The 14,461-nt window shown below is 47.0% G+C and overlaps 3 protein-coding genes across 7 annotated transcripts in view; 1 reads left to right on the forward strand and 2 right to left on the reverse strand.

Moving 5' to 3' along the window:
• LOC1281742 (nicotinamidase) overlaps window positions 1-5,752 on the reverse strand; it is a 63,632-nt gene extending 57,880 nt beyond the window's left edge. For 2 of the 4 annotated variants that reach the window (XM_061663575.1, XM_061663574.1), the window contains exon 1: window positions 5,395-5,737. In XM_061663575.1, the coding sequence (XP_061519559.1) occupies window positions 5,395-5,421 (27 nt within the window). In that variant the 5' untranslated portion in view covers window positions 5,422-5,737. Of the gene's footprint in view, window positions 1-5,394 lie in introns of all 4 variants that reach the window. The other 2 variants (XM_061663580.1, XM_061663579.1) reach the window with 2 other exon arrangements.
• Window positions 2,487-14,420, forward strand: LOC1281739 (26S proteasome non-ATPase regulatory subunit 11). 2 transcript variants are annotated; one of them, XM_061663571.1, is made up of 6 exons: window positions 2,487-2,771; window positions 3,378-3,469; window positions 11,684-11,900; window positions 12,174-12,866; window positions 12,948-13,217; window positions 13,302-14,420. In XM_061663571.1, the coding sequence occupies exons 4-6, from the start codon at window positions 12,330-12,332 to the stop codon at window positions 13,743-13,745; spliced, it is 1,251 nt and encodes a 416-aa protein (XP_061519555.1). In that variant the 5' UTR covers window positions 2,487-2,771; window positions 3,378-3,469; window positions 11,684-11,900; window positions 12,174-12,329; the 3' UTR covers window positions 13,746-14,420. The 2 variants fall into 2 exon arrangements, with proteins under 2 accessions (XP_061519555.1, XP_061519556.1); XM_061663572.1 differs by having other exon boundaries at window positions 2,490-2,771; window positions 11,713-11,900.
• Window positions 5,859-11,284, reverse strand: LOC4577202 (circumsporozoite protein). Its single transcript, XM_001238524.3, has 6 exons — window positions 11,141-11,284; window positions 10,549-10,908; window positions 10,326-10,465; window positions 8,256-8,933; window positions 6,466-6,653; window positions 5,859-6,400 (listed from the first exon to the last, which is right to left on the reverse strand). Exons 2-6 carry the CDS (start codon window positions 10,771-10,773, stop codon window positions 6,264-6,266), a joined length of 1,368 nt encoding a protein of 455 aa, XP_001238525.3. The 5' UTR covers window positions 10,774-10,908; window positions 11,141-11,284; the 3' UTR covers window positions 5,859-6,263.
• Window positions 14,421-14,461: the final 41 nt, after the last annotated feature.

Genomic DNA, 14,461 nt, shown 5'->3' on the forward strand with positions numbered 1-14,461 from the left:
AGTGAGGAAGGCTGAAGAAAGTGTTCGGATCGGGAGATGTTTCATGTTGCGTCCATCCCTTTACACCACCGCGGATGTCTTCGATTGAAGTTAGGGGCAACAGCAGCAACAGCAGCAAAAGCGGTAGAAGTAGCAAATGAATTGCAGCAATTTAGGGGCTTTATCGGAGAGCGACCGTACGACCGATTTGGAGGGAAGGGGGGAGGGAGAAGAGATCCCGGTCGTAAGATATATATATACCCTGTTGAAGACGAGGCACCGAGCGGCAACCAAAGGCAACCTAAAACCATAACAGGACATTAATAGCAAATTCTGCTAGAATAGGCAGTTTCGGGGCAAGTTCGTCTTTCTCTCTGATTTCTTTTTGTTCGCAAGGGAGGGGGTATTTGAGGGGGGAGGGAAGGGGAGAGCATTTGCCTCAAGGAATATATCGGTCTTGCTTGCTGTGTTAGGTCTGGCTGTCTGTCTGGTCCGTCTGTCTTGGGTGTGTAAGCATTCTTCGAGTAGCAAATTAAGTTGAACAGACTGGAAATAAGACTGGAACATGTATAAAAACCCCGGTGGCTGCTGGTGGAGACGCACTAATTTACCCTTGCAGTTTGGAGAAGTTGATGTCGATGTGTGTGGTACGTGTTTATTAAATATGAATGACGAAGAGAATGGTTCACATAACGGTGACACACGGGAGTAGCTTCTGCACGGATGGTGTTGTTTTATTAGATGTATCGAGATAAACTTGGTCCTCGGGCTAAAACGATCCTGCCGCCCTACACTTCAGCTGAGAGAGATGCTGACCTTTTTCATTCCACACAATCAACTACAGCCAACGCACACTTCTTGTACATTAGTTATTGGTTGTTTGTAACTTAGCAGCAAATAGGGGGACTACTGACTATGCAGAAATAGCCTCTGTATGGAGTAACCCCGATTACGATGCAGTAAGCTCAAAGGGATTTATTGCATTACGTCAGCTACTAGAAGCTTAGATAAGTCTAAAAGCAGAGTAGTCTGATGCTGTTTCAGTGATGCAAACAACAGATCACCTAACCTTTTATCTCAATTTTAATGCATTTGCATCCTATCAGTGCATTCACAGTTGTATCAGTACATTTCTTAGTTGTATCAGGTTTATCTGATCCCGTACGACCGTTAACAATATGCATTGAAATCTTGAATGGATGGAGCCTATTGGTAAACTAAATCATAAGTCACAGATAACCAAGCCCATTTGGCCTAGACCAGACCGAACAGGCTAGGCGGCTCTTTGTTGCCTACAATGCCTAGACAATTATTCTTCTTCTTCTTTGGCACAATACAACCGTTGTCGGTCAGGTCAAAAGGCCTGACTGTACTCACTAATGGACTTAGCTTTCAGTGATTTACTACTGATTATTTAGAGCAAGATAGTCAAGGTCCTACACACGTATGGGGTCAAGGTCCATTCGGGGCTTGAACCCATGACGGGTATATTGTTAAGTTGTACGAGTTGACCACTGTACTACCAGACTGGACCAGTGTCTAGACACTATTTTCCTCATATATTTCATAGAACTTTCACACATTTTTATACTTGATTTATCACTATGGATCAGCACGTGGAACTCTGTGAGCGTTTTTTATAGAATTTGGCTATTTCGGCCACAAAATAAGACAAGAAGTATAAGGAGATCAATGATCACAAAGATACCTTATCTTGTTAATTCTTTTGCTTATTTCCCTTCTTTATTTTATAATAATTCAAAGAGAACTGTCAAGGAGGAACCATAGCGATCCTCGATTGACGGTTTTAGGTAAAACCTGTTCAAATGTCATATGTAGTCTAGGTCTAGAGTCTATAACAACTTGGTCATTCCGACGGGCATTAGTACAAGCTTTCCAAAATAGGTAGAGACTGTCCGGATGTGAATCTATCTACTTCTCTGCTTTTCAAGAGCCTGCACGTCTACCGTTAGACCTCCCTGAGACCTCAGCTCAATTTATAGCCGTTAGTTATACGAATTTTATGCGAAACTTACAGCTCTTTTACGTGCTTTTGTTGATTTTAATAGAGTACCCCATTGTGTAACTGTTACTTAGTTTTCTATGAATTCTAACACTCCTCTCGCAACTCTCTCCTACCTTCAGATTGCCAAATGGTTGGCATCTTGCAAACGGAAAATAATTACCCCCAGCGAGAGAGTGTGAAAGCACATAAAACAATCTCACCAAGCTTTGTCCGTAATGCTACGTACCCCTGCCGGTACCACCTCCGCCCTCATCCACTACTCTCGCGCTGCTATTTCCATTACCCAAAGGGATTCGTGGTAAAGAATGTGGTTTTACTTTTATTTATGGATGTCTGTGTGTGTGTATGTGTGTGCATTGGTGTGTGTGTGTGCTCCTCGATGAATCTGTTGTTCGTTTCAGATTTTACATCTCTCCAGAAGGGCACATTGCGCGCTACTGCATCACCGAAGTAGGCGGGGCGGCTGCTTTATCTTCGGCAGTTGGGGCGCACAGGTTGCAGCAGCAGCAGTTGTTAGTTACAGCAGGCGGAAGCTTTTGCTGCTTGTGGAAGACACACAACGGGGAAAGCATGCAATCACTCGCATTTCTTTCCTGTCGTCGTCGTCGTCGCCGTCGTCGCCGTCATCTTCCCAGCTGAGCCGGTGATTAAGTCGAAAGCTCATTCGGGTTTATTTAGGATACCACCACCACCACAGCGGCTCAGTGACGTTCTTCACCTCCTCCATCTCTCACAATCTTTTGGCTCAAACAATCGCATCTCGAAGGTAATGGGGGAGGCAACCGGATGGGAGAAGAAAGATTGTGATGTGCATAGTGCTGCTTATACTACAACACGAATGAAGGATTTTTTGTTTTGTCATCCCCGTATAAACTCAATGTTTGCATTCGCCACCGTGTTTCGTTTGCTTTACCGACGGGGGAATATGATATCCTTTCGACACCTGTGCGCACCACAGCTTGCCCCGCCACCCTATTGCTGGATGGAATCCTGCCCCTGTGTACCCTGTGAAAGGCAACTTTGAATAACATCCGGTTTTAGCTTCTTTGTGTGTATGTTTGCCTGCTAAAGAGAGCCCGGAAAGCACAGCAGGGATACGAGGGGCGCTTGGTGGTGTGTAACATTCCCATCGAAGAATTTACCTTAAGAACGAGGTGTCACACACGCAAGACCGCACGCGGTGTTCCCATGCACTGCCGTGTCCGTGCTGGAGGAGCGGAAGTATAGAAGGGTGCCATCACCTCTTTTATTTTCCCCACCCGTTTTTTCCCGAGCGATCAAACATAATCTTTTCAACAACGTTTGCACACGCATCATCGCATGAGAGGCCCACAGGAGTTGGTTGACATTTGCTTTATTTTTCCATTTTCAGGGTCCTGTCCTGTAAGGTAGATCCGGTGGCGACAAATCAGTGTAGCAGAGCATACCGAAGAACGCGTCAGCCAAAGTGACGAGAAGGGAAGGGTAAGGTGCATCAGGGTTGGATTTACTTTGTGGATAGAAAGCGTTGCCGTTGCTCGGTTCGGTTTAGATCCCCACGATAAGCACCATCACTCACGAACGATCGCTCGCGTGCGTGTGTGTGTGTGTGGGGGGGTTTACAAAACCCTCAAGTCTGTGGTTTTGCCATACCCAACGCTTTCTCTCTTGCGCAATATATGGGAATACCCGTTGCGGTAACCGACTGACTGGAGGACTAAACCATCCAGAATTCCACAACATCGCAGTTAGGGACAACAAAGAACCTGCACATACGAGCACGTTGCAGTAGCAGACAAACACACACACACATGCTTCTCCTAAACCATAGGACAACAAAATCCACCCACGGTGGCGCATCGTCGTGGTGGGTGAGGAATTCAATAAACAAAGACTTAAGTAGAAGTCTTGTTTTTTTTGGATCCCAGCAACTAAGTAGTGAGTATGGGAGGGGGGAAAAGGGAGCAGAAACATGGAGCGGTAGATGCCCCACACTACTGCGGAGAAATGTTTATATAAGATGTAATACAAAAACGTACTCCCCCCTTTCCCCTCGGCACATGCCGGAAGTAGTCGTTTTGTTTTATATCCTTCCTTACATATCCGCCAACGGCAGAGGGGGCGTCCGTTGTTTAATGCGTCAAGAGGGGTTGTGGGGCGCTCCATAACGCCTCTTTCTAGCCTAGCCTGGTGGTGGTCGGTCATCGATGAGTCCATAAATTGACTTTGTGAAGATTTAATTATGTTTCCACGCGCTTGAGCGGGCAGGGCAGCGCAGCGCAGCGCACCAGGAGCTTCATATAAAAGTTGCAAAGTTGCAAAACTTTGGCCCATTGGCTTTCGTTCTTTCGGCGTTTTCCCCTTGGGCTTCGCTTCTTTGCTGCATGCATGAATGCTTCTTCCCTTCCGAGAACCGGCACTGTGTATAAAGTCCGTCTTGAGAACTTTTTTCTTCTTTTCTTGCTGCCCTTAAGATCATCCTCATCATCATCAGCAGCAGCAGCAGCATCTTCATCATCCAGCCGACCGACACCGGTATACGGTACTGTTCGGTACGAACGTGTACGTACGAGTAATCGGTAATGGAATTACCGTCCTAAAAAGTAGAGGTATTAGAAACTTTTACGTGACGATAAAATCGTAACAGTGCATCAATCACCGCCATATACGGTCGACGAGCCGTGTAAGTGAAACTTTGGACCCCATCATTCACCCCCATTTCATATCTTCGCCCGGGGTTGCTAAAGCCGCTCCCCCTGGGTGGTGGTGTGGTGGTGGCGGTGACGTTTGTTAACGATCGGCCGTAAAGCAACACCCACCTCCTGGCTCCTGTGCTCTTCGGAAGCTGGCGGGAGCTTTTTACACACATTTGAGGCCTGAGATTAGCTTTAAACTGCTGTTCTGCCAGACAAAAAGAAGGGGTCCGTAGTGGTAGTGTTTCTTAGAGGGAGGACTTGCTGGTGGGCAGAGGACGTGCTATTGCTATGGTAATCAGTTCTCCCAAACAACCAGCCGCCAGCTTATCAGCTTTATGGCATTGAAAGTGATGAGGTATGACGAATCGCGTAAACATTAGCGTAAGTGTTGCTGCTCTAGTGTTGCGCTACTGTACGACGCAGATTATCAGCTGCACATTCCCACATTAAATTAAATGTTCGGCGTATGATTTGATGGTACGAAAGATGAAGGAACTCTTAACGTCTTGGTTTAAGACGGTACCACCTTGCCTTCCATCGCTTAATGCTTCCTAAATTATGGGGATTTTTTAACAAAATCACAAAAAACTGCCAACTTCTCTTAAACATTCGTCAGCGTTTCTTCCCTACCGGCGGGCTACTCTACTCTGAATCATCTGTGCACACATTCCAACAACAGTCGCTTTCCTGCGAATCCATCGTCTTGCTGCTCACCTGTGGATTTTCTTCGGCCGAAATCATCTTTATGGTTGACAAACAAATCTACCCTTATCTTCCACACAAGTAAAGCACACTATCACAAACTGTTCACGCCACTTTTCACCACTTTTCGCCACTTTTAACCAACTTTTTCACCCTATTTTGCACCCTAAAACAGACGCTCTACCCGGCAGCTTGCGCGTTGTTGTTTTTGTTTATGTCAACTGTGCACAACACGCCCGTACACCGTGACCTACCCAACCCCTTTGACAAATCTGTCAAACAAACGCTGGTTTCCGCGCAGGTCACGCACACATCAGGCGGCCATCGTATCCGTTATCGATGTGTATTGTTCGCAAAGATGTTGAAATCGAACGCAGCAGGCCGACGGGAACCTTGGCAACTCCCCCCTTTTCTTTTTCTCCATCTCATTTACGTCATCGTGTGCGAGGGTTTTGAAAGTATTAATGATTAACTTCTTCGTTCATCCCTTGATATGGGGGTACATAGTTCATTCTTTTATTCATCATGTAAGAACGCTAACAGCTATAGGTGAGAATTCTATATACATGTTACAATTATTCATACTTTGTAACTGGTAATAATTAAATAAAACTAGCATGTTTCTTATCTGCTAAGTCACGATGCCATCACACTGCTGGCAAACGACTGTGAAAGTCTTGAGGGTTGAATTTCATACGGATGTATTATTCTGCTTACACACACACACACGTGCGTTTTCTAAGGTGTGATACACCTGTGTGGGTTATTAGGGGATAGGATTCGTGTCCTCTCTGTGTTAGTTCATTAGATGCTTTGCCTTCTTAAAACGTCTTGCTGGGTGTAGTGGTGGTTAAAATATGGCCGTTCGAGGGAAAACTGCTTCAGATGCCGTTCATGTACTGGTCCATTTCCTTGTCCAGCGACGACTTTGTGTTGGCCATGTACTGATCCAGCTCGCTGTCCAGCTCTTCGCGGCTCTTGGGCTGCTGCTTTACGTGTGCGGTGCGATTCTTCGATGCTGTGAAGATAAACACATCGTTAAACACCGAGGACTACTTCACGGGAAGCCTTCTAAACACTAACCACTGCGTCCACGAACGCGAGAGTTATCACGCCGCGATCGAGATCGTCCGCGTCTGCCGGGTGCGGCGGCTGCTGCTGCTGCTGCTGCTCCTCTTCCTCCTGCGGCACCGTTAGCTCCCGCCCCGTTGCTTCTGGCAGCGGCTGCCTTTGCTGCCTTACCACCCGCTCCCTTGCGTTTGGGTGCTTCTCTGTAAAGAAAGCGATTGCGTACTTTGTTCAGTTTCCGTGTGTTCTGTTCACCATTCCGGCTGCAACACCCATGCGCCCATCATGCTGCTTTACGAAGACGGAATGCAATTGCCCGAACGGAAGAGTTCCAGTTCCAACATCCAGTGGAGAAGCACACGCTCACTTGGTGACCACCTCCGTGGCAGGACAGTATCGCGATGCAGCACCCGAAAAAAAACATTTGCGAATAATAATACTTCATCATGGAAGAAACTCTTTACACAAACTTTGTGCGGGCATAAGGCCACACGATACATTCCCTGGGCAAATACCTTCAAATCAGAAATATGTTTAAAACCACACAAGAGTTTCGTTAAGGTTATCTCACCAGTCCAGCACACATCCAGCCCCCAATCCGACCGACTGCCTCACCAAACGACACTTTTGCGGAGAAGCCCCTTATGTTCTTATCTTCGCGCTCCTCTCCGATGCACACATCTTGCTAGCCCGTAGAAAGTTGAGCAAAAACATGTCCTTCCTCATCGCGGTCGTGATGATGATTGCGTTCAAGTTACGTGCCAACGCCCATTACACAGCAGCACAGAAGCTTACGCCAATGAAAGCTTCAAGTTTGCGCCTTTCTTTTCGCACTCGGAAGTTAGTTGGAGGAAGAATCCTGGTGGTTGCTAGCACTGCCAACAACATGTCCACTCTTGCCAACGGCTCGGTTGCTGCTGAAATTCTCAACTTTGTAGAGCGAAAGCAACCGAAAGTAAGGCTCCAGGATGAGGTGTTGGTGTTCCGTTGCTCTTCCTTTACACTGCCGCAAAACAGAGAATGCGCGAACGAAACGGCGAGTTAGAGACCCAAGGCTAACACTGTCTTAGACAGGGGCGGCCGCCGTGCTGCATGCACGCTGGTAAATACTCGACTGTGACTGGCCTGTTCTGTGCCGCCGATTGCTTGAATCAGCAATAGAACAGGCGCTGCCGAGGAGTGCTACACTCTGTTACCAACGTTGCTGTGCACCGGTCAATCTCGAGCCGTTAACGCTGCAATTACGATAGTCATTATTGCCAGAAGGTGGGTGAGAAGATGCTGACACCCTTCTCTGCTACTTCCGCTGAGGAAAAAATGAGAAGATCGTTGATAGTACCAGCAGCTTCCGATCAACTAAATCTTGCTCTGCAAGTTAACCAGTGGCGGGGGACGCATCGTTCGTCTATGGTGAGCTCCATTGCAAGCAATCAGTTCCTCGTACCGTTCAATGTCGGCGTGCATCAACGTGCCTGTTGAGATCACTCTAAGCCGCACGAATCATTAGGACACATCGAATGGTGAACGAATGGGTCCACCATCTATCAGTCTGGCTTGGACATACGAGAAGGTTTTAGTAGTGGAATAAATATTGCCTCCAATCTTCTGCCGCGGTTCGAAGACTTGGCTTTTGTTCTTCAACAATCCAATCCGTCCTTTGGCTGACAACTGCCCCGGGACAGGAGAAGCAGACTCTTTCCGTCACGAGCTAAATAGCATTTGGGCATTTGTAGAAGGTGATGATGTCACGTCAAGATGGCCCTTGGGGTCTGGCTCACCGCGTAAAATCGCGTAACAAGTATTACCTCTTCTGCGGGCGTCCGGCGCGTGTACCGACGATCGATGCGTTTACGCGTGGACCATTGCGGTTGCGCTTGGTCACACGACCTCCGTTGGCCCGTCCACCTGCAGTGGCTGCCGGTTCGTTGGTACGATTCATGCCGAGCCGACTGTTCACGCTTCCAGCGCGAGCTCGAGATCCGGCACGCTTGCGGGAACGCGATCGTGCACGACCATTGGCGGCCACCGCCGGCACATTGGCAGCAACTGCTGGGGCGCCACCACGCACGCGGCTACGGCTACGGCTGCGGCCACGTGTAATGGCCGTCGCAGCATTATTGACAGTGCCCAGCCGATTGGCAAGCAGATTGTTACGGTTGATGCGTCGACGGGCATCATTCGGAGCGATCGGTTTACGGTTAACAACGTTCAGCGCATTGCGGCTTCCGGCACGGGTCAGATTGGTACGCGATCCGGCACGGGAGAGGTTGGTACGCGATCCGGCGCGACGCAGATTCGTCTGCGAGTTTGAACGGGTTAACGAGGGCTGGCGTCCACGCGAGTTGCTGCGGGTGCGTGATGCGCTGCGTCCACGCGACATACTGCGTCCTCTTGAAACGGAACGAACGGCGCCCAGCCGGGACGAGATTGTTGGCGCACGTCCACGGACTCGTTGCAACAGTTCTAAGCGGTCAGCGGTCATTCTGGGGACGAAAGATAAGCGGAAACGGAATTGTATGATTAATAATGCGTTCAATGCACCGTTTGATGATGATGGAAAGACAACGCATCTAATAAGCATGTACAGAATACGATGTCTCTGAAACGTAGACAGATCCGTTTCAGTCTATTCGACGATTCTTTCCGATGTACCTTGAGCTATGACATCAAAATTGGGGTATAAAAACAAAGATGATGTTAACCTATACTCAAGGGTAATACTAACTTAAAGGATTTGAAAATGCCATATAACTGTGTACACTGTACTATAGATTCAAAAAGAATAGAAGTCATCTTCTGTGGTACGGTACATGATGTTTCTTTCAGTATTTCCTGTGAATATGTACTGTATTGTAATGCAGAAACAAACAATGATAAATTGCTTCTGATTAGTAATACTGCATACGATTTCCCTTGAATTATGACATACCTTTTGATGGAATGTTACAAAAGCTATGTTAACCTATATCCAAGGGGAATTATACAATAAATATGAACCATTTCTACACTACATGTGAATCTGTACTGTACTGTAATTCAAAAGCAAACAATGGTAAATCGCTTCTGATTAGTAGTACTGCATACGATTTTCCTTGAATTATGACATACCTTTTGATGGAATACTACAAAAGCTATGTTAACCTATATCCAAGGGTAATTTTACAATAAATATAAACCATTTCTGCATTTTATACGGACGTCACACGAAGCGTAAACTTTTGCGTAAACTGAATTTCAGCCATACAACCCTGAAATCTTTTGACAGGAAGTTTACGCTCTCCCATACAAATCAAGCGTAAACTTTTTGAGTTTACGCTTCGTGTGACGTCCGTATTAAGTTAATCTGTACTGTATTGTAATTCAGAAGCAAACAACGGAAAATCGCTTCTGATTAGTAATACTGCATACGATTTCCCTTGAATTATGACATACATTTTGATAGGATTTTTCAAAAGTTATGTTAACCTATATCCAAGGGGAATTTTACAATAAATATAACCCTATTATGCATCACATATGAATCTGTACTGTACTGTAATTCAAAAGCAAACAATGGTAAATCGCTTCTGATTAGTAGTACTGCATACAATTTCCCTTGAATTATGACATACCTTTTGATGGGAATATTACAAAAGCTATGTTAACCTATATCCAAGGGGAATTATACAATAAATATAAACCATTTCTGCATTACATGTCAATCTGTACTGTATTGTAATTCAGAAGCAAATCGTAAATCGCTTCAGATTAGTAATACTGCATACGATTTTCCTTGAATTATGACATATCTTTTGATGGGATTTTTCAAAAGTTATGTTAACCTATATTCAAGGAGCAACGGCGCAAGGAATCGACTATTCTATCAGAGAACTTACGTTGCAATGTCGGTAAAGCTGTTTGATCGCGGCAAACGACGCACGCCTCCGGTCAGTTTATCAATGGTACGTTTCACATGTTGAGCAAATGAGTTGTTGCGCTGCAGCCGCTGGCGAGCGGGACGAATAACAGGAACAGCCTAGAGTGAAAGACACAAGCAAAATATAAAATATTAACCTTCGGAAACACCATCCCGGCGATGTGCGTGAACCAGGCCCTTACCTTTACTCCCAGGGCTTGCAAAGCATGCAACTGATCCCATTGATCGACCAACCGACGGTTGCTTTCCGTCGCTCTGGTAACCGAGCTGGCTCGCGGACGGGGTGCTTCTACGATGGCCGGTGCCGCCCCAAAACCCACCGTCGGTTTGGTCATGGTGGTAAAGCGATCGTTCAGCGATACGCCCGTCGTGTTGACAAAGTGTATTTTACTTAGTCCTGCATTCATTGTTGCTGCTACTGTTCTTCCTGTTGCTCTGCACAAGGGCACACTCACACACACACGCGCACAAACAGACGTCACAGCGCGGTATCAAAGCAACGACTCTGTATTTGGGGTTAGCGTTTACAATATGGCGAGATTCTGTGAAAAAGTAAACAAAATTTAATCTTCTAAACCAAACAACGTCTCTTGCATGTAAGCGGATCCGATCGGATGAGATGAGTATGTCCTCTTGGTCGAGCCCCAGACCCAGGAGTTCTATTTTTGGAAATGTGCAGCCGCCATGAATGACGAAATTCAGTGCGGTGCGTTTCCAAGAACGCTAGCAAAAGCCCACAAAATGACGGACAACGCATCTGCGTCAAAAACTCACCTTTTCACAGTTGCGGAATCCTTTAATGCACGAAATAACGCGAAATGTTCACGAAAGATGCAGAAAAATGCTTCCTTTTCCACTCGGCAAATGCGCACACGCTTTTTCACGGCACCTTTTCCTCCACACCTTTCAGAATGAGATTGTGACGCCGTGCTGCTTTGCTTGCTTGCTTGGCTATTGTGACGAAAGTAAAGCCGCACGGAGAAGGGTTATATACAAATTTATTTTCTCGTGTCGCAGGGGTGTCTTTTAAACAAGTATTACCTGATCGTTCGTGCAACTACCTCGATTTTAATGGTACTTGTAATAACTTTTTATTTTACCCACGAAAAATTCTGTGCCTGCACGCGCGCGTTGACAGCAGTGAAGAAATCAGACGTCCGGTTCAGGCTGAAGACGTTTGAGCAAACGTCACCACTTGTTTGCTTCAATTTATAATCTTGCCCGCGATTTTTGGTAGCTAATATTTAAAAAAATATTTTTCTTGTTTTCGTCGACGTCTGTTGGGTAATTTATTATCTTTAAAATTAAAATTAACAGAACATTTTTCGTTGCTGCGAAAGAGACAGACGTTTCACTGACAGCAGCAGAGCAGCGCTGACAACCTAGCCGCGAGACATGCCGTGCGATGACTGAACAGAATTCGTACTGTCAAACCGCTTCATTGAAAAGCAATCACCTACGAAGCACTCGTCCAATTGTTGCGTGAATTTCACCCGAAATAACTGATCCACAAACTGCTGTCCCTCCGTAATCGGTGAGTAAAACCATTACCGTAAAGCCGAACGTGAAGCAATGGCTAAAGGTGGTGTGTTTTGGGCTCCAAAATGGACAAAACGCAAGCTTGTTGACATCTGCTTCGGCGTAGCGTTCCGATGACTTGTACGATTTTGAACGTCATTGTCCTCGAACCGAGACCCACACACACACGGCCTTTCCGCATTCCTTCCTCGTCTTTGTCCCAGCGTTTAAAGCTTGTCTGGATATTGGTCGATTGTCTACATTGTGAAATAAACTGTTTCACCCACAGGACGTATTTAACGCTGAATCACTTCACTGGCAGAACGTGACCTGTTTGCATCCAGTGCATCCAGAGGGCAACCAAGCATCAGCAACAACCACAACAACAACACCAGCACGGCAAACAGTGTAAAGGCACAGTACAAGAGCACAGTTGCGACGCGAGATGGCTGGCGCTATGATGATCGACCGTGCCCAATCGCACTCCCTGAACCGGCAGGATATGACTAACTTTGCCCGCGACCTGGAGGTGGACGAAAACGACGAGGAACAGATCCGACAAAAGGAACAGAAAATTCTCGAACTCGGCGAAACGTACAAGAAGGAGGGCAAGGCCAAGGAGCTGGCCGATCTGATCAAAGTGACCCGCCCGTTCCTGAGCTTCCTGAGCAAAGCGAAAGCGGCCAAGCTGGTCCGTTCGCTGGTGGACCTGTTCCTGGATCTGGAGGCCGAAACGGGCATCGAGGTGCAGCTGTGCAAGGAATGCATCGAGTGGGCCAAGCAGGAAAAGCGCACCTTCCTGCGACAGTCGCTCGAGGCGCGGCTCATTGCGCTCTACTTCGACACGGGCATGTACACTGAAGCGCTGAACCTTGGCAGCCAGCTGCTGAAGGAGCTGAAGAAGCTGGACGACAAAAATCTGCTCGTCGAGGTACAGCTGCTGGAGAGCAAAACGTATCACGCCCTGAGCAACTTGCCGAAGGTAAGGGAGGAATTAGGAACGAGCACCGACCCATTTTACTCAACTAACAATGTACCCCGTCTTTGTTGTTTTCTTTTCTAGGCCCGTGCTGCTCTCACGTCCGCGCGTACCACGGCCAATGCAATCTACTGCGCACCGAAGGTTCAGGCCACGCTCGATCTGCAGTCGGGCATTCTGCATGCGGCCGACGAGCGCGACTTCAAAACCGCCTTCTCGTACTTCTACGAAGCGTTCGAAGGGTTCGATTCCGTGCAGAGCAGCAAAGCGCTGACAGCGCTCAAGTACATGCTGCTGTGCAAGATTATGCTCGGCCAGTCGGATGACGTGAACCAGATCGTCAGTGGCAAGCTGGTATGTATGGCGTAGTCGTCCTCCCAATTCCCCCTACCACCCCCGGTAACTAATGCCTGGACCCACCATGCACACCATTTGCAGGCCATTACGTACTCCGGGCGCGATATCGACGCCATGAAGGCGGTCGCGGAAGCATCGCACAAACGCTCCCTGGCCGACTTTCAGGACGCGCTGAAGCAGTACAAGAAAGAGCTGGAGGATGATGTGATTGTGAAGGCGCACCTGGGCACACTGTACGACACGATGCTCGAGCAGAACCTGTGCCGCATCATCGAACCGTACTCGCAGTGCGAGGTGAGCTTCATCGCGGAACAGATTGCCCTGCCCATCGCCCAGGTCGAGAAGAAGCTGTCACAGATGATCCTGGACAAGAAGTTTAGCGGCATCCTGGACCAGGGCATCGGTGTGCTGATCGTGTTCGAGGAAACGCCGGTCGACAAAACGTACGAGACTGCACTGGAAACGATACAGCACATGGGCAAGGTGGTCGACACGCTCTACCAGAAGGCAAAGAAGTTGACGTAAAACGAGTGGGGAAAGAAGAAGGAGGTGTGTGTGAGTGAGTGTACGCGGTTGTCCCTCACGAGACCCGCAAAACGGTTAGCGCATAATGCAAATTAATTAATTTGTCTACCATCTTAAAGCTCCCTCTGCTCTTCATGTAGTATTGTCTTTTTTTTTGTTCAATTCAAAGAAACCAAAATCTTCTGTTTTTTGCTAAACGATCCAAACACTAAACATTCTGGTTCAGACTATCCGTTCCACACGAAGCCAATCCGACTGATGATGAGCGTGTAATGTTTATCTCAATTTCTCAAACCTTAGAATTGGCCCAAGAGTTGAAATTTGGAAATAGAGATTGGTTGGCAAACATTATGTTTTTATTTCTCTTTTTTCCTTTCAATTGAATCTTCCATTACAAGAGAACAAAGTCGTGTGTAGAGGAAGAGCGAGAAAGAGAGGGAACCAATCTGTAACACGGCAAATTTAACTGATTAAAGTAAAATAACGAAACCAACGCCGCCGCCTGGTAGGGAAATCCGGTCTTTACTTTGTCATCCCTTTTGTGTTGTTGCGGTAGAAACCAATGTTCATGAAACCTACTCAAAAGACTTACATACAACTCCACCATCGTACCACAAAACACACTGCTGCAGAAGGATGCTGCGAATAAATTATTTCATTCAAAGTGCAGAAAAACGTTTGAAAAACATTTGTAAAAGCGTGAGAAAACTGCTGCC

This window comes from Anopheles gambiae, chromosome 2 (assembly GCF_943734735.2).
Source record: "Anopheles gambiae chromosome 2, idAnoGambNW_F1_1, whole genome shotgun sequence".
NCBI lineage: Eukaryota > Metazoa > Arthropoda > Insecta > Diptera > Culicidae > Anopheles > Anopheles gambiae.